General features: G+C 41.5%; 1 protein-coding gene across 1 annotated transcript; it reads left to right on the forward strand.

Annotated features, from left to right (window-relative positions):
- The first annotated feature begins 63 nt into the window (after positions 1 to 63).
- bbs4 (Bardet-Biedl syndrome 4) lies at positions 64 to 19,765 on the forward strand. The gene is made up of 16 exons (XM_077209966.1): positions 64 to 140; positions 935 to 986; positions 2,151 to 2,230; positions 2,308 to 2,371; positions 8,635 to 8,746; positions 8,895 to 8,967; positions 9,689 to 9,742; positions 9,949 to 10,076; positions 13,273 to 13,327; positions 13,601 to 13,669; positions 13,916 to 14,068; positions 14,152 to 14,323; positions 15,752 to 15,821; positions 15,916 to 16,060; positions 16,943 to 17,150; positions 19,135 to 19,765. Exons 1-16 carry the CDS (start codon positions 117 to 119, stop codon positions 19,254 to 19,256), a joined length of 1,581 nt encoding a protein of 526 aa, XP_077066081.1. The 5' UTR covers positions 64 to 116; the 3' UTR covers positions 19,257 to 19,765.
- The last annotated feature ends 260 nt before the right edge of the window (positions 19,766 to 20,025 follow it).

Genomic DNA, 20,025 nt, shown 5'->3' on the forward strand with positions numbered 1-20,025 from the left:
CTATGGTTTTTATGCTGAAGTAAATGTTTATACATGTCATATCACGTGGTCACGGACGTCGCGCTGTTGCCATAGAGATAGAAGCGTCCGCCGGAAGTGAGGAGGAAAGGAGCGCGATGGCGGACGACGCTATAAAAACGGTGAGAAATGATGGATATTTTCATTTAATTGCTAAATATCTTGAATTTAATACCTTTAATATGAACAAAGATCTTCTTTATGGTGGTGTATGGTAGTCTGTAACCGCTATTCTTCGTTATTTACCTTCTCGTCATTTTAATAATATCTCCAAAGAGAAAACAATCTGAAAGATTGAGATTTTAAATAACAGAAGTTAGTCTGTATGTTATTCATATTTCGTTGAATATTGAAAAGCAAAGCCTGTCAAAACAGACTTGCCTCAAAAATCAAAATAAGCTTATATTTTTAATAAAGAAAATCAAGTCTGTTTTAGGACCATTGATTTATTGTATTGTTTGTCATGACAATCAAACTGTCATTACTGTAATTCAAGTAAATTTACGTAATTTAAATAATTTATACATTTGATACGCTGTCTTTTCATTTTCTATAATCACGCCAGAACATGATTATCTCATGGATTCTCTTGACAGAAAATTTAATATTAAATGCATATTATTTGTCTGCTGTCAAAGTGTATAAACTGCACAAGACAAAATAAAATTTAAACAATTAATTCCAGCACACATGATTTAATTGATTGTGTTGGCATACTTTATTTTACAGTATCCTTGTTACACATGTAGTTACTATAGTAATAACTCTAAATTAAGAATAATTACCTGCAACTTAATCAAATAGTAAGTACACTTAGTTAATTATTATTACTCAGTACTTAAATGTATTTTTGCACTGTAACAAGGACACTTTAAAATAAAGTGTAACTGACATATGTCCACTTTTCTGTAAGTAGGATGTGCAGCTGCCCGCGGCCACAGACCTCAAGAAACCTCGTCTAAAGAAAGGTAAGAACATCTATATACGTTTATAATATACGTCATTTAAAAAAAAAATGTACTGGTGTCATTGTAACCTATTTTGGCATGGCACATACATTTTTGTTTGTATATGAGTTTATTTGTGTCTAGATGTGTGTTTAGGTACATATTACATGTTTACTTTGTTTAGGGAGGAGTGCGTCACCTTTAAAGAGTCTTGGATGAGTGAATGTCTTGTTTGTATTGGTTTTAGTTATATATTTCTGTACTTACCATTATTGTAAAGTATGTTTTGTTTTTTCTTATTGTGTATTTGTTTTTTGTTTTGTTTTTTGTTATGTCTTATTTGACAGCTGTTGTAAGGTCAGTTTGTGTATCTAGATTAGAGGACCCCCTCGAAAACGAGATGGTCCATCTCAAGGGGTTATTCCTGCTCAATAAAATAAATGTCAAAATAAAAATACAGTTTTAAATGATAAAGTAATGCAAAACAAAACGGAAGCATTTGCAGGGTTCTCCGCTTTTGGACGCCACTGAATCCATTCATCCTGTGGGTGGCGCTGTTTGCCTTTATTTTCAGGGAAGAGGATTAAGGCTCAGAGGGAAAAGTCTGTCCAGGAATAGAACGGATTGGGATCAGATTTTGCCGGGGGGGTTGTAAGCAAGAGGAGAAAGATGCAGACGCTGCATGTCACAGCAGACGGGCTCCTTTTGTTCGGGGGCCCGCTGGATTTGGGATGAGTCTTGTGTGGCCCCCCGTTGCGAGAAGAGACCGCTGCGTCTCACAGCAAGCCTCTCTGCCCTCTTTTCTGCAGATTTTCAATGCCGCCTTTGATATTTGCATTTTCAAGATTAGTCCCGTTAATGTCCTTCTCAAGATGAAACAGTTCTTTATGTGGAAAGAGGCTCCTCTCTTTAATCTTTGGCCCAAAAAAGGTTTTTGAACATTGAAGTCACACTTTAAAATCTCTTTGCATTAGATAGGAAAAATCAAGGAAAGGTTGCGCAAACACATTTTACAAGCAAAACATTTGTCAGGCAGACAAATTCAAACACGCTGAGACTTCAAACATGATGAAGAAAAGTGAACATTAAGATCCTGCAGAATTGGCAATGACTTTTTTAAGTGCCTAGACTCTTTTGTATTGTTACGAGCTTATATATATATATAGATTTTTCTTCTGTCTGCAGCTCCTGAGCTTCCAATTCTGGAGAGGAGAAACTGGCTTATACATCTGCATTACATCCGCAAAGATTATGAGACCTGCAAGGTAAAACCTGAACATCCTACAGAGCCAGTATAGAATACTCTTAATAATGTGAATTGATTTGTTCCTTCTGATTTCAGGCTATTATTAAAGAACAGCTGCATGAAACTCAAGGCATGTGTGAATATGCTGTGTATGTACAAGGTCAGTGAAAAATACACTGCAAAGGACTCTAACGATGTAAACGTATTCAATGAAGTCAGTGTTACAGACTATAACTCTTAGGCTTCACATTTATTTATTTATTTGAATTGAATTAGAGTTAGGGCTTGTGAAATACTGAATAAATGTTTGATTATTTTTACTTGCAGATCACGTCTCAAATGTTCAAAATGGTATATGTAGTAAAGGTTCAGTGTTGGTGTGATGGAAGAAGACAGGGGTCGGCGTGACTGGGACTCGTACACTTTTATTTAGTTAAGAAGAAATGCGCTGTGCGCGCTCTAACATAAATCACGTTCACGTTCAAAATAACACTCTTTCCACTATATCCAATATCACTCTTTCCAATATCAAACATCACTCTTCAGCGTCCAGCTCACGTCTCGTGCACGAGTACCCAGTCCTTCTCTCTCCCGCTCTCTTGCAGCAGCCAGCTTTTATGCGATCTCCCCACGCCAATTACTGCAATCAGAGACAGGTGTTCGTCATTTTGCACTTGACCTACTTACTCACCGCTCGGCTCCGTCGTTGCTCTCGCGCTACAGACTTCGCTGAACCACGCCCCCCTCGCCACATACCCCCACCGCCCGACTCAGGCCGGGGAGCCGTCCGGCCTGCAGCCTCCCCCCTCTCCCCCCTCCTCCTGGAGAGGAAGTCAGCCACAACCATCTGTGCACCCGGCCTGTGGATCACCTTGAACTTAAAAGGCTGTAAGGCCAGATACCAACGGGTGATCCGCGCGTTGGCATCCTTCATGCGGTGGAGCCACTGCAGGGGAGCGTGGTCCGAACAGAGGGTGAACTCTCGACCCAGGAGGTAGTAGCGGAGGGTGAGAACGGCCCACTTGATGGCTAAAGCTTCCTTTTCAATGGTGCTGTACATAGTCTCTCTCTTCGAGAGCTTCCGACTAATGTACAGCACCGGCCGTTCTTCGCCCTCTATCTCCTGGGACAAGACTGCGCCCAGCCCCCTGTCCGACGCGTCAGTCTGTAGGGAAAAAGGGAGAGAAAAGTTAGGAGCCTGTAGGAGCGGTCCGCCACATAGAGCAGCCTTTATCTGGGTAAAGGCCTGCTGACACCGCTCCGTCCACTGGACAGTATCTGGTGCTTCCTTTTTAGTCAGATCAGTCAGCGGGCTAGCCAGGTCCGAATAATTAGGCACAAACCTCCTGTAATATCCAGCTAGCCCCAGGAACTGTCTAACCTCCTTTTTGGTCTTAGGTCTTGGACAGGTCGCAACTGCTGCGGTTTTATCAATTTGGGGACGCACCTGTCCATGACCCAAGTGGAAGCCCAGATACCTAACTTCCACGCGCCCAATTGCACACTTCTTTGGGTTGGCGGTGAGCCCCGCCCCTCGCAGCGTCCTGAGGACAGCTCGCAAATGCTGCATATGCCGCTGCCAGTCGTTACTATAGATGATAATGTCATCCAAGTAAGCAGCAGCATATGCAGTATGCGGCCGGAGAATTCTGTCCATCAGGCGCTGGAAGGTCGCGGGAGCCCCGAACAAGCCGAAAGGAAGAGTAACAAATTGGTGTAATCCAAACGGCGTCGTGAAAGCAGTTTTTTCTTTAGATATTGGAGATAAGGGGATCTGCCAATACCCTTTTGTCAAATCCAGTGTCGAATAAAAACGAGCGGTACCGAGCCGATCAAGCAATTCGTCAACCCGCGGCATTGGATACGCATCGAATTTCGACACAGCATTCACCTTGCGATAATCCACACAGAACCGGACGGAGCCGTCGGTTTTAGGCACTAAAACTATCGGGCTTGCCCAGTCACTGTTGGATTCTTCTATTACCCCCATGTCCAGCATAGCTTCTAATTCATCCTGAACTACTTTCTTTTTATGTTCAGGTAAACGATACGGCCGGCTGCGTACTATTACGCCCGGTTCGGTCTCAACGTGGTGCTGAATGAGATTTGTCCGACCAGGTAGGGGCGAAAACACATCAGCAAACTCTGCTTGTAAATTACGTATGTCAGTGATCTGGGACGGTGAGAGGTGGTCTCCGCCAAATGCCAGAGCGAGAGATTGGGATTTTGAGCTCGCTTCTGGACCGAGATCCTCCTCCCCACTTACCACCGTCGCCAGCATCACTGACTCCGCCTCATTCCATTTTTTAAGGAGGTTAAGGTGGTAAATTTGATGTGCCCCGTCCCTATCTGATCGGACAACCTCATAGTCGAGGTCCCCGACTCGCCGTGTGACCACAAACGGCCCTTGCCACTTCGCGAGTAATTTAGAGCTGGATGTGGGAAGCAATACAAGGACTTTATCTCCCGGTGCAAATTTGCGTAGTCTAGTCCCCCTGTTGTACAGCCGACTTTGCTTGTCCTGAGCCTGTAACAAATTCTCCATAGAGAGCCGCCCCAAAGTGTGGAGTTTTGTTCTCAGGTCCAAGACATACTGAATTTCGTTTTTGCTATTCGAAGGTCCGTCCTCCCAAGCTTCTCTAAGCACGTCCAGCACCCCGCGGGGCTGACGCCCATAGAGAAGCTCGAAGGGGGAAAACCCCGTGGAGGCTTGGGGGACCTCGCGTACAGCGAACAAGAGGGGTTCTAGCCACTTATCCCAATTTTTGGCGTCTTCCCGTACGAACTTACGAATCATGGATTTTAACGTGCGGTTAAAACGTTCCACCAAGCCGTCTGTTTGTGGGTGATAGACGCTGGTGCGAATCGATTTAATGCCCAATAATTCGTACAGTTCGCGAATAGTGCGTGACATAAACGCCGTGCCTTGATCGGTGAGAATCTCTTTCAGGATTCCTACCCGGGAGATTAATTGAAACAGTGCGCTCGCCACGCTTTTAGCGGAAATATTGCGAAGCGGCACTGCTTCTGGGTATCGCGTTGCATAATCCACCAGGACTAATGCAAAGCGATGCCCCCGTGCAGATCGTTCTAATGGCCCGATGAGGTCCATTCCAATTCTTTCGAAGGGGACCTCCATTAAGGGAAGAGGGCACAAAGGTGCTTTTGGGTTGGCCGGTGGATTCACCAACTGACATTCACGACAAGACGCGCACCACTTGCGCACGTTCTCGTGAATGCCCGGCCAGAAAAATCGGGTCATTAAACGATTTAGTGTAGCTGCCTGCCCTAAATGACCAGCCATCGGATTACAGTGAGCCGCCTGGAAAAGCATTTCCCGACGGCTCTTTGGAACTAATAACTGAGTTGTATCTTGCTTTGACTGGGTGTCTTGGGTCACCCGATACAACTTATCTTTTATGATAGCAAAATAAGGATATGAGGGCGGTCGGTCGGGGTGGAGGGGCTGCCCGTCGATCGTACGGACCTGGTCAAACGCATTTTTAAGCGTCTCATCTCGGGACTGTTCCAGAGGAAAGTCATCACGCTCTGAAAGAATCCTTTCAACCGCGTTCCGAACCTCTGGGACAGATACCGAGGGCCCCGGCACAGCCTCTCCAACCTGAGCGACCGCTCCCCTCTCCTGCTTCCTTTTTGTCCCAGAAGCACCCGCACACAAATAACCCAATAGTGTTTTAAACCCCGGCCAATTGGTCCCCAAAATTAACGGGTGCCGGAGGTGTTGGCTAACGGCCACCTCCACACTATGCTTTTGGCCCCGAAATTGGATAATGACTGGCATTAAAGGGTAATCCATCACCTCCCCGTGCACACACCGAACCCTAACCGTGCGGCTCTTATCCAATGCCTCTGGTTGTATCAGATTTTGATGGATGGAGGTTTGGTTACAGCCTGAATCCACCAAAGCCTGATAGGTACCCCCCTTAATACTCACAGGTATTTGGTACAACCCAGCTTGATCGGGGGCAGCCTGCGGTGTGTCAGGGACCCTGACCAGTGTCCCCACCTCCATTACGGGGCACCGATCGATAAAATGTCCAGGGTCCCCGCAACGCCAACAGGCCGGCCCAGTCCTTCCCGCCGCCCCAATGGCGGGAAGTGGGTCAAGCGATTGGCGTGGGGAGAGCGGGGGTGCAGGAGGCGCAGTGGCGGAGGCTGTTCCCCTGGACGGCGTTCTGGGTGCGGGAACAGGCTCAGCCGTAGGTCCGGTCCTCCAGCGGGGCGCTGGCCTGGGCAGGAATCCTCCACGGGACCTGGGTAGAGGGACAGGGCGAGAAGAGAGAGAGAGAGAGAAGCTGCTGGAAGGGGTTCGCCGACCCCTGGGCACGCCACCATCTGGTCCTCCGCCAACTGGATGGCCTGGTTCAGCGACGTCGGGCGGTGGCACTGGACCCACTGCGCGGTCTTCCGGGGGAGCCGCGCGACGAATTGCTCCAGTACCACGTGGTCTATAATTCCCTCGACGTCGCGTCCGTCGGCCATCAACCACTTGCGGCACGCGTCCCGGAGCTGCTGCGCAAAGGCGAAGGGTCGGCCGGATTCCCCGAGCTCCAGTGACCGGAACCGCTGTCTGCTCTGCTCCGGGGTCCGGCCAACCCGCTGCAGAATGGCGCGCTTGAGGTCTTCATAGACCAGGAGGTTCTGGACTGGCAGCTGTTGTGCGGCGATCTGGGCTTCTCCGGCCAGCAGCGGGATCAGCCGCATCGGCCAGTCCGTGGACGGCCAGCCCCAGGCCTCGGCCGACCTCTCGAACAGCTCGAGGAAGGCTTCGGGATCGTCTCCTGGACCCATTTTGTGGAGGTGCATGGGCTGGGCCGAGGCTGGAGCTGGCGATGATGGTGTGGCCCGAACCTCCTGGTCCATCCAGCTCCGGAACTGCTCACGGTCCTCCTGCTGGGCCCGGAGGAGTGTCTCGAACCGACGCTCCTGGTGCTCCTCCATGGCCAGCAGGGCCCGATGTTGTTGCTGGTGGAGTCCCGCGAGCGCGTGGATGATGTCCGCAAGTGGGGACGGGGGCTGTGTGGCGGCGGCCTCTTCTTCCATACCGGGTTTCGGCACCAGTGTAGTAAAGGTTCAGTGTTGGTGTGATGGAAGAAGACAGGGGTCGGCGTGACTGGGACTCGTACACTTTTATTTAGTTAAGAAGAAATGCGCTGTGCGCGCTCTAACATAAATCACGTTCACGTTCAAAATAACACTCTTTCCACTATATCCAATATCACTCTTTCCAATATCAAACATCACTCTTCAGCGTCCAGCTCACGTCTCGTGCACGAGTACCCAGTCCTTCTCTCTCCCGCTCTCTTGCAGCAGCCAGCTTTTATGCGATCTCCCCACGCCAATTACTGCAATCAGAGACAGGTGTTCGTCATTTTGCACTTGACCTACTTACTCACCGCTCGGCTCCGTCGTTGCTCTCGCGCTACAGACTTCGCTGAACCACGCCCCCCTCGCCACAGTATAGTACCATATAATTAGCACACAACTGTACATGAAATATCCATATGACCTGCTATATTTGCCAGAATGTGCACTAAAAATCCAGAGAACATTGCACAAAAAAATGATCCCACAATGCAGTGTTTTCACTTTTCATTCTCCGTGTGACGAATGAACCAGAAGCAATATTATTGAACTGCAAAATGTAAGAAAAATGGACACATAAAATGCATTTATTGCCCAGCCCAAAAAAAGTCGCTGTTTGGATTTAAACAGGCAAATGCTTAAGAGTCAGTGAATGGATCATTATTGCAGTGATGATTATTATGTGTGTTTTTTTTGCACGTTTTATGTTTGGCAACAGGTTTTCTAAAGTAGACTTTAAATGCAGTGATGTTTTTTCCATCGAGAGGTGCTTCAGTTTTTGGTCCAGATCTTGTACTGATAATTCAAGAGTCCAGCGCTCTGTAAAGTCTCCTCCAGCACATCCCAAAAACTTTCAGTGAATGAAAGATCTGGACGATTCATGTGTGAAAATGATTATTCATGTTTCCTCACAACCATACCTTCACAATCTGAGCCTGAGAAATCTTGACATTGTCATCCTGGAATATGTTCATGATGTGTCTTCATACATGGTTGTTTAAGAGATGAAAAGCTACACACTCCATCAATTACGGTTAGAGGAACTATTCCCAAACATATAACATGCTAAAAACATAATAATCACTGAAATGTAATGAGGTCATTGTTGCATGCTGTTTCACATACTAGCGTTAAACGTTAGTATGCAGTACACAGTATACTGTGCAGTAAGCAAACATAGGCGATGTGTCCCAGTTTATGATGGTTAATAAGTGTGTGTGTGTGTGTGTGTGTGTGTGTGTGTGTGTGTGTGTGTGTGTGTGTGTGTGTGTGTGTGTGTGTGTGTGTGTGTGTGTGTGTGTGTGTGTGTGTGTGCAGCTCTAATCATGCGGTTAGAAGGGAAGATCCAGCAGTCTCTGGAGTTGTTTCAGAGTTGTGCGATCCTCAACCCCAAAAGCTCAGACAACCTCAAGCAAGTGGCGCGATCACTGTAAGCACCATTTCAAACACACTGAGTGCTGTTTCAAATATGGTTTATATGTGGTGTGTCTGTTTAACTGGTTTGACTGTAAACTGAATAGAAGTTGATGAAGAAATATGTTAGCTTATTTCGTAAACTGTGCTTACTTTGTGTTTAGTTTTCTATTAGGGAAGCACAAAGCTGCTATCGAGGTTTATAATGAAGCAGCACGTCTCAATCAGAAAGATTGGGTAAGTACACAAGTAAAACAACTGTGTCTTTAAATGAGTAATCCACTAAGAAATCAAATACCTCATTATTTACTCAGCCTTATCCTAGAACACACAAGGATTGTCTTCACATAACTCAAAACAATATTTATTTATTTGAATGGTTAAGGTAGGGGTCAGGGTTTACAGTATACTGTATGTTTAATTTATTTATTTAAATGCTAATGTAGGGGACAGAGTTGTTACTGTATATTTTATTTATTTATTTAAATGGTTTAGATAGGAGTCAGGGTTTATACTGTATATTTTTGTGTATTTTATGTATTTTTGTATTTAAATTGTTCAGTTAGGTTCAAGGTATATATTGTATTTATTCATTTAAACGTGTTAGGGTTTAGATTTTATTCATTTAAATTGGTTATTTTATATGATAATTATGATAGTTATGATATTTTATATATTATATTATATATTGTTTTATATTTTTGTGAATTTTAGTTAATTAGATATTTTTAATTTAAAAATTTTGTTTTATTTAGTTTAAAATCCCCAGATACCATTCACTTTAATTATCCGGGAAAAAAAGAGTATATTCTTCAGATTTCGTTTTTTTGTTCCACAGGTCTGGTGTGACTTGAATAAATTGTGTCTAAAAAAATTGTGTGAACTTTCATTTTAATCACCTGTTTTAATGAGATGCATGTGAAATATTGAATTAATGTGTGATTATTTTTACCTGCAGGAGATCAGCCATAATCTCGGCATTTGCTACATCTACACCAAAGACTTTAGAAGTGTAAGATTCAGATCGATCTGTCATATCTTTGTGAATATTTACCATATTATTGTAGTAGTACATATGTTATTTAACAATCTTCCTTTACTTTTATTGATTGTATGGAAGATTCTAGATTCGGCAGTGCCTTTTATTTGATATATTTTTGTGAATTTGAATGGGGTGTCCTCAGCTGATGTTGTGTTAAACATGTTCTGTGTCTGCAGGCGGAAGAGCAGTTAAACTTGGCATTACAGCTGAATAAACACGATCTGACCTACATGATGCTGGGAAAAATCCACTTACTGCAGGGGGACACGGAGAAAGCCATCGACGTCTACAAGAGCGCTGTGGAGTACGTCTCAATACACATCCTCACTGTTAAGGGCTCATCTTTAATACTGTTGTAGTAGCATTTCATGGTGCACCAAACCATCATAGTTCTTTTACTAGTCTAAATTCACCAAGATCATCCGGTAAAGTTATGTGAACATATATTTATAATCGCTCAAAATATGTGTTTCATGTTTCATGCGTGAACATCATGCTTGATCATGAGGCTTGCTTTAAAGTCGTGAACGTTCGGATTTGAAGCTGCATAACTCGAGCACTGACTTGTTTTATCGTGTGTTTTGTCACCAGTCACATTTGACTTGAAGACTCAAACACACTTCATTTTCCTCTTGAAGTGTCTGGAGTGTTTTGTGGTGACTTACCCAGAATGCATAGCGACAGATTTTTCGGTCATGTTTTGCACGGCGCGTGTAAAGATGCACGAGACAGAGTTTTGTTGCCAGAGAGGATCTTCAGACGCCTAGAGATGCTCTCAGCGTGTCGCTCTGCCACGGCACAGATAAGACGCCCAAGGCAGCAAAGCATGCTGGGATTCGTGAAGCGCTCATAGCTGTAATTAATCACATTTACTGTCTCACTGTGACCGCTCTAACATCTCCCTTTTCTTTTTCTCTCTCTACCTCTTCGTTTTCATCTTTCTCTTTGTCTTCTGGATTAAACCCTGAGGACCTGCTGAAGTCTGTCTTTTCTCCTTAAAGGGACAGTTCACCAAAAGACTGTCATTATTTACTCACCCTCATGTTGTCCAAACCCGCATGACTTTCTTTCTTCAGTGGAAAACAAAAGTAGGCTAAATCTTCCCGCTGCTCTTTCCATGCAACGAAAAGTCAGCGTCTGTCAAGCTTCGAAGAAAGTACCATAAATGTATAAGAACAGTAGACCGAATCACTTGTGCAGTGATAGGATAGCTTTGCGTGAGTTGCAGACCAACATTTTTCGTTATTTGCAGGGTATGAACTATACCTACACCTATTTTGTCCACTCTGCTGTTATTTATATTTATATTTATATATATATATATATATATATATATATTACATTAATAAAGATAAAATAATTATTATTATTTAATATGTTGTCAAATGTCCATATATATAATAATTAAATAATTATTTTAATATTTAATTTGTAATTTAATATTGTTTTTTAATATGAATTGTTTTTCTAAAAATGTGTACATTGTGTAAATAGTTTACAATTTAAATGTTTTTGACGATATATATTTTAATAATAATTGAAATTATTGTTATACAAATATATATATAAATAAATAAATATATTTTTATTTTACATAAATATATAAAAGAAGTTTAGATACTGTGTTTTACAAGTAAAATATGTTACAGTATATATTAAGAATAATTATTATTTATTATTTGGTTATTATTATTATAACATTTGCGTTATGATAATGAGTACATGAGAATGATAAAGAGTATCTGGTAAAAAAATAAAATAATAATAATAATATTGAATTGTAATCAAAAGTATGTCAAAATGCAAAAGCTTTTAAAAAATAGTCTTCATTATCTTAAAGCATAATATAATTTCTTATCTCTTTCTTTTGATTGGGTGCGACAGTGATGGCCAACAACACTAGTCCTTATGTTTTATGATACTTTGTTCTTGAACTCTATTTACATTAATTGTATATTTTCTCCTTTAGAGAAAGTCTTTGTAGTTTGAAACAATCTGAGGGTGAATAAATAATGACAGAGTTTTTATTTTTGGGGTCAGCTACTCCTGCAAAGACACTTTTTTAATGTTCAACAAATGAAAGTGCAAAAAGAATCACTAATCTGCTTTTCTCAGCGGGAATCCAACGATTTGATGACTCTTGATTACGTTTGTTGACTTTCCTCTCTTCCCGGAGAGCAGAAATGGAGATGACTCTGAAGATTCTCCTCCTCTTGTCCACATACACTCTGTCTGTGAGTCTGGCTCGGATATCAGAGAACCGCGGGGAGCTTTAAGTGTGTGTGTGTGTGTGTGTATTTGAGATCTCCTCATTATCGCAGCCCTCCCACTGAGCTGATGAATTAGTAACGTACAGCAGTGGGACGCTCCGTAATGAGAGGAGCTTTCAGAGATCCCACATTTCCACCCGCTTCACCTCACTATAGCGGGAAGATGTGCCTCACAGCCAGCATGAATAAATAACAGCTCGCTGCTGGCATGAGCCGCTCATACACACACGTGATGGGAGGAGACCGAGACCCGAGAAAATCCTGCTTTCATCATTCTCAAGTGTGTCACTCAGTCCAGCAGGACATGTTTCTGAATCAATATGCTTTAGTCCTGGAACAGCAACTAATAAGCGCACAGCTTTAAATCAGATTATAGTAACTCAAATCTGATTGGTTGACTGAAGTGTGACACTTTGCTAAGTCAGATTAAGCTGAAAGGAAGGAATAGTTCATCCAATAATCACAATTCTGTCATGATTTACAATGCATGGTTTTTCATTTCTTTACGACATATTTTCTTCCATGAAACAAAAGGAGACGCTTAGCTCAATGTTGAGGCTGCTCTTTTCCATACAATGAGAGTTAGTGGTGTCGTAACTGAAACATATTGAATTATAAGGCATTATTTGTTGAGTAATTGAGGACAAAATTTACATATTAAACTGTGTTATCATATTAAACTTAATAAATAGTTGATAAAAAGCAGGTAAATCATAAAAATGTTTTTTAAAAAAAGAAGAATAAAAGTAATACATAAATCTTAAATAAAAATAAAACATACTAAAAAATATATTTTATTTGTTTACCTTAATGGTAATGTTACCATTAACCAATATTACGGGAAACTGAACATGTGAATGTGTTATTATTTTGAAATATTAAAATTTTCAAGTAAATATTTTAGGTCAAAGGGGTTTGGCTGACAAAAAACGATTGGGAAACCCTGCATTACACTGTAAAAAAATCAACTTGGATGTTTAAGTCATTTAAACTTAAATTACATTAAACTGACTTTAAAAAATGAGTTGAATCGTGTATAAATTATATTTAATGAGTTAAAGCAATGTAAAAACATGTTGTAAGTAAGGACAATTAATTTTCAGGAAAATAATGTCAGAGTGTAAAAGATCTTAATGGTTTTTAAACATGCTTAATTTTCTTTAAGCAAAATATCATTTCTACTTTCTTGATTTTTATTTTGGGTTGAAATATTGTCGTTATCTCTTCCAGGTTTTCTCCGGAGAACACGGAGCTGTTGACCACGCTGGGACTGCTGTACATGCAGGTGAGGGACGAGTCAAATCATTCATGCCTTCAGATTGATTTCACACACAGAAGAGATTTTTACTTGCACTGAATCTTATGATCAAATTCCTTAAAATGTCTTACTTTTCTTAGTGTGTACACATAAAATGTTGGTCTGTTGGATGATAAAATCGCATATATTTATATGTGTACAGTTAGAAACCCCTAGCATCACCCTGTGGCCGGTTGCATAAACACAGTAAATGTGTCTGTTATTCTTGTTTTTGTCCACTTCTGTCTTCTCTCTCATTAGCTTGGGAAATACCAGAAAGCGTTTGAGCACCTCGGGAACACTCTGACATACGACCCCAATAACTTCAAGGTGGGATGCAGTTTCAGTGACACTGAATGTGTGTGTGTGTGTTCCTGTATGTAATTTTCATCACCATTATATATCCCAACATTTATATAAATACAGGATAAAAACAATGGCTCTCATTCACTAATAATTCCGCACACTATTATATACTAATTATAAATATTGGATGAAATTAAAAGATTTTTTGACGTTTTTTTTTTTTTTTTGCATTCTCCCAATCTGTTTCTCCTCGTGTGTGTGTGTGTTCAGGCCATCCTCGCGGCCGGCAGTATGATGCAGACTCATGGAGATTATGACGTGGCCATGAATAAGTATCGCGTAGCGGCGTACGCTGTCCCCGAGAGCCCACCGCTCTGGAATAACATCGGCATGTGCTTCTTCGGCAAAAAAAAATACGTTGCAGTGAGTATCACAGACTATCACTAGAACATTTTCTGGCCTTCTTCCCCTGTTGATGTCATGGCCCTCCTGCTTCTGTTCTCCAGGCCATCAGCTGTCTGAAGAGGGCCAACTATCTGTCTCCGTTTGATTGGAAGATCCTGTATAATCTGGGTTTGGTTCACCTCACCATGCAACAGTACGCATCAGCTTTCCACTTCCTGAGCGCCGCCATTAACCTGCGGCCACGCATGAGCGAGCTCTACATGCTTCTGGCCGGTAGATATATCACAAACTTTGTTTTCAGACGCCTACAGTATTTTTTTGCAAATTTTGGGATATCACATTAATAAAAAAAACATTGGATGAAACGGCAAGATGTGCATAAATTCTAAAAATGTTTGTGCTCAATTATCTGATAAGAACACATGAATAAACTATGATGGAAACACATTTACTGAATAAATCCCTCGATGCGCAGCAAAAAACTTGATGTGATTGGATAACTGGACTAACCAGCGGACGAATCGCATTGCACAGATAAGAAGCAAACATATGACTGACATTGAATGTGACAAAATAATTGTTCTGGTCATGGATATGTAGTTTACTTGCAATAAAAAGGGCCTCAAAACAAATTGCTCAGGCATGTTTTAAAGATTTGATGCCACATTCCTCACAAACTTTATCAAATACAGCAAATCTGTAGCCTGGATGCCAGCCCGAACCCCGCCCACATAATTTTCAGGTCGGGAAGTTCAGTCTGGACTCGATCCGTTCAGGAGCTATTATGCCAGAACAAAAAATTGTTCGGACCAATCAAATTGTCAGGGCGGGCTTTATACGATGATGGACAGATGAGCAACGGTAACGTAACCATCCACGTCATCAAAGAGTGCTTGGGTTGAATTCATGGCTGCCGCTGGAGAATTTAGTTGTGTATATTCCGCTATCGCGTGTGTTATAAAAGATATAGACAGCACATTAATTTTAGAAGAGGAACAGAGAACCGCGATCAAGGCATTTGTTGATGGGAAATATGTTTTTGCCATCCTTCCTACGGGATTCGTAAAAAGTTGAATCTATCAACATTAATCTATCGCTCAACATACGTCACTTACTCCGTTGCTCTGATTGGTTCTAGGTCTGTCCAATTGAGTGCAGAGAACTTTTATTTCCTGGTTCGGTTGACACGCCCCATAATCACAGTTTCAGACTCACATTCTGACTAGAATCTGAGTATGACGACGTCAGGCTAGCAAATCTGTGAATCACATTTACCAAATAAATCCTGTGATGCAAAACAAAAAATTTGTGTGACTTTGCCTCAACAGTGGATAACTGGACTAACCAGCGGACCAATCATATCGCAGCATCTCAAATGTTGGTTTGGTGGTTCTGAAACGCCTGAGTCAAAGTCTGTCATCAGAATGATTTGGTTTAATTCCCTCAGAAGCGTCTCACACGATTGCGTTCCCAAACACAAGAGCCACACTGACTTCCCCGATTGCAGCAACTTCCATTTTGTATTACGGATATTAGGCACCAGTTTCTCAGGAAGTGACGATTTTGTTAATAATAAATGTTTACTTAATCAAATATATTGTTATTAGTTAAAGTCATGTTCCTTAAAGATCAGTGTAAGTGTGAGAATCCAGTTGAATTTGATGATGATTTGATGATTATTTGTGCTCTGACCTTCATCAGTTGCCCTGACCAATCTGGATGACGCGGATAACGCCCGCAGGTCATACGAACAGGCGGCTCAGCTCGATGAGTATGTTCTCAAACCCTGATCTGTGCTGGGAAATCTACAGTGTGCATGAGCTAATGCAGAACTAGAGTTTAAGTGAGTGAATTTTGGCCGGCAGGTCAAACCCGCTGGTGAACCTGAACTTCGCAGTGTTCCAGTATAATCAGGGCGATAAGAAGGCCGCCCTGCAGCAGTTCCAGGAGATGGAGAGGAAAGTCAACGCTCAGGTTGAGAATGACAGCAACACAGAGTTTGACCCTGAGGTACTGACGCCTAGTTTAATTCTGGACGAGAACTGTTCACTTAGACAAGAAGAAAACTTATGACTGACACTGAATGTGACAAAACAGCCGTTCTGGTCATGGATATGGTTTACTAGCAATAAAAAGCGCCTCAAAACAAAACGCTCAGGCATCTTTTAAAGATTTGTTGCCCCAATCCTCACAAAATTTATCAAATCTGTGAATCATATTAAGCCTCAGTCCAGGCCGCACTTATTGTAGAATTTGTTTTTATTATATATATTTTTTTCTTGACAATTCAACATTTCTTTGTCCCAAATTGTCCTTACGATAATGTCTCATGCTGTATGAGCATGAACGTCCGTCCAGCGGGAGTTATTCTCTATATCAGTTTTCTTGAGTTTCTTCCGGGAACGAACACGTCACAATATTCCTCATTTAAATAATTCATACGCAGAACAAAGGGGCGGCGCCTGGTTGAGTTAGTTAGTAGTGTGTTAAACTAACGGTTTAGGGGCGGGACATTTCCCAAACACGCTCGAAGCGCTCAACCAATCACAACACAATGATCTAGTTGACCAATCAGAGCACAGTGTGCTTTTCAGAAGGAGGGGCTTTATAGAGACAGGAACCAAACAGAGCGTTACTGACAGACTGGGAAGAGAGGAGCCGCAACAATAGAGAATTTGAGGAAAATAATCAACATTCAAGCAGAAAAACCTGTTCTAGTGGAGCTCAAAAACATAGGGCAAAATACAGCCTCTTTTAATGTAAAATAATAAAAAAAACGTTTTTATTTATTTATTTTTGCATTTTCCCAATCTGTTCCTCATTATATCAATCTGGTAATTAGTGAAAATTATGTTTGTCTCACACATGCTCACATGTGTCGTTCTCACACAGATGGTTGAAATGGCTCAGAAAATCGGCACTGCTCTACAGGCGGGTGAGAACCTGTACTGGAGCAAACCAGGCAAAGAGACCAAGACCAGCCACCGGTCCTCCTCCAGCAAAACCAGCAGCTCCCAGCAGCCCCTGGGCACCAACCAGGCCCTGGGTCAGGCCATGTCTTCAGCCGCAGGCTACAGCAAGAGCATGCAGAACACCACAGGTGCAGAACCCACGTTTCATCTCTGTACTGATAACACGTTGTCAAAATAATTATGGATACATGGATATGTGGAAGCGACAAAAAAAATTGTATCATGAAATTTTAAGGGCAGACAAGTCATTTGTTGAGGTCAATTTGGTCTACACACCTGTACACATCTATATTCAAACGTCAAACGCGCATACCTATAGACTAAACACGTAATATGCATGTGCACGCCGTCATTTTCACAGATTTGCGTTTTTGAAGTTTACGCGGAGATGATAACGTTTTTCAAAATGCTCCATGCCTGCACCCTGGAACCTGTTTCAAAGTTTGCGTTCTCGAGCCGCCAAACACTGTTGTCGTGCAAATAAGCGGCCAAAACACATGCCTGTGTGATTTTCAGATCATTTTGAAGCAAAAACCCTAGGCGCCAACATCCATTAGTCAAAAGTATTGTGGACAGATATTTAGTATGTGTTTGTGGCCTTATTTCAGAAACTTTAAGTTTTAGTTTTTTCAATAACCATGCATAAACAATATTCTCTCAAAAATACAAATATGTACAGACATCTTGCTCACATATTATGGTAGCCCTGTTTGTGCTAAATGGAGTGTAACGACCTTTGCCATTAATATGTTTATAAGCACAAATGTCAGGGCATGTCAAAACATCTCAAGGACCCCAGAGTGTTAAAGGTACAATATGCAAGGATTTTTCGCCACCAGGGGTCGCTAACCTCTTACAATAACAAAGGCGTATACTGATGACGTATATTCCACATTAAGCTGAATTATGGATCTTGTCGTCAAGCTGATGGATCTTTTATGGATGAGTGAATACATTAATGTTTTTAATATGACTGTGGTATGAAGCAGGGCGCGATTGCTAGACGTATACCAGCGCCACACGCAACGCGAGTCCCGCGGATATAGAAGAATAACGACATTTCATTGTACCGAACTACACGCAAGTGCTGAATTAATACTCACACAGGTCAGTTTATTAGACGAAAAAAACTTGAGGTAACGCAGCGCTGTTTCACTTGCTCTAACAGTTACACGATCACACTAAACTGCATTTGAGTGTGTTGAATGTTGTTAGTTAGGATGTGTGTCGGCTGTATGAGACTAGCAGTGGGCTAGATCAACATTAAAATAACATACAGATCATACTCTAACATTTCATCATGTTGAACTAAATAACATTGATTAACATTGATAACATTTGTTTTATGTACATTTGCTCTCCTGTCTAAAAGTACATGCAACACTTGCGTCTCTGTCAAGTCGAAGTTGGTCGCGGACGTGGAGCTCTCGGCATCTCGAAAGATGTTGATCTTCGTTTTAGTCCTCTTTTTGTCTCAAAGTCTGCTTGCCATGATCCAAAATGTTTCAACAAAACAACAACAGCGTGAGCGTCCTGCTAGGCATAACGGGCCAGTTGTCAACGTCTGTCGCCATGGTTACTATAGCAGTACGAGGTCAAACCTGGCGGAAACCGAGGGTAACGCGGATATGACGTCATTGACTGGCGAATTTTTTTTCCTTGGTTAAAATCCCAATTTTCTCACGATTTACAAATTGTTTGTAACATTTCGGATATTGTAAGTAATCAACTATACAAAATATGTAACATTGGCATAGTGGTTTTTGGATATTTTACTGCGAAAATCCTACATATTGTACCTTTAAGGGTTTTCTGTTAGAACGGTGTCGTGTTAGCGGCCTCTAAGTTAATAACTAATAATCTTTGCAATGGAAGTGAATCAATCAAAACTAACTTTATAGTTATTATGACAATAACTTTATTCTAGAGCTGCTGTAAAGCCAAAACAATCTCTGTTACTTTAATTTCCTATTATCACTGTAAAGCTGCTTTGAAACAGTCTATATTGTTAAAAGCGCTGTATAAATGAAGGTGACTCAACTTACACAGACTAACTGATAACGGCAGTATTTGAATACGCTCGGTTCATTAATGCGCCGTGTTTCTCTCCAGACCCCGAGGCGGACGTGAGCATTGCCCCGTCTCCCTCCACAGTCACTCCCGGAGACCCTGAGGAAGAGGACGACAAACTCAAAGGGGAGAAGAAGAGTAAACCCAAAGCAGTGGCTGAATAGAGCTCAAACTAAAGCTTTCTCCAAAACTGAAGGGGTTTATAACTTATTGAATGTACATCATAATATTCAGTTTAATTAAGGTTCAGGTTACAATCACAGATTTTTTTTAGATGTTTGAATGATTCATTACATTACATAAAGTTCTGTTCACCTTTAGAAATATAATTGCTTAAGAAAGTTTTACAATCACAGATTTTTTTAGAAGCTTGAATGATTCATTACATTACATAAAGTTCTGTTCACCTTTAGAAATATAATTGCATAAGAAAGTTTTGTATTATAAGCAGGTACACTTTGCAAGAAGGATCAATTTTTTTACATTAGTGAACTACATGACTTAACATGAAAAATGAAAAATAATTGTAAAGCATTATCAATCTTAATGTTAATTTCAGTGTTTAATAATACATTACTAGAATGAATAGTTGTATCTGATAATAGTATTTAATGCTGTACAGCTGTATTTTTATTAACTAACATTAAGAAAGATTAATAAATTCTGTAACAAATATAATGCTCTTTGCTAGTTAATTTTAGTGTAATCATGACAACTCTGAATAGTTTTAGCATGTTATTGAAAGGGCAATATTAATGTATGTGTTCTTGGTGGACTAGATCTGCTACGCTGCAGAGCAATTACGGACTAGGTAATGCTAACATATACACATAATGCTGCATAAATAAACATACATATCTAGATCTAGACAGGTGGAGCTGGGGAGGTGGAGGAGTAACTCTAGCGTACAGCAAACACTGAACCACATTATTT

The sequence above is a fragment of the Siphateles boraxobius genome, unplaced genomic scaffold (assembly GCF_051911475.1).
Source record: "Siphateles boraxobius isolate OS27281-9 unplaced genomic scaffold, OSU_SipBor_1 65, whole genome shotgun sequence".
NCBI lineage: Eukaryota > Metazoa > Chordata > Actinopteri > Cypriniformes > Leuciscidae > Siphateles > Siphateles boraxobius.

Excerpts from the sequence above, each read along its gene's own strand:
- bbs4 (XM_077209966.1), top strand. The coding sequence starts at position 117 with ATGGCGGACGACGCTATAAAAACG. Across the intron at positions 8,968-9,688 it reads GTCTCAATCAGAAAGATTGG|GAGATCAGCCATAATCTCGG; the intron begins GTAAGTACACAA and ends TTTTACCTGCAG. Across the intron at positions 14,069-14,151 it reads GCAAAAAAAAATACGTTGCA|GCCATCAGCTGTCTGAAGAG; the intron begins GTGAGTATCACA and ends TCTGTTCTCCAG.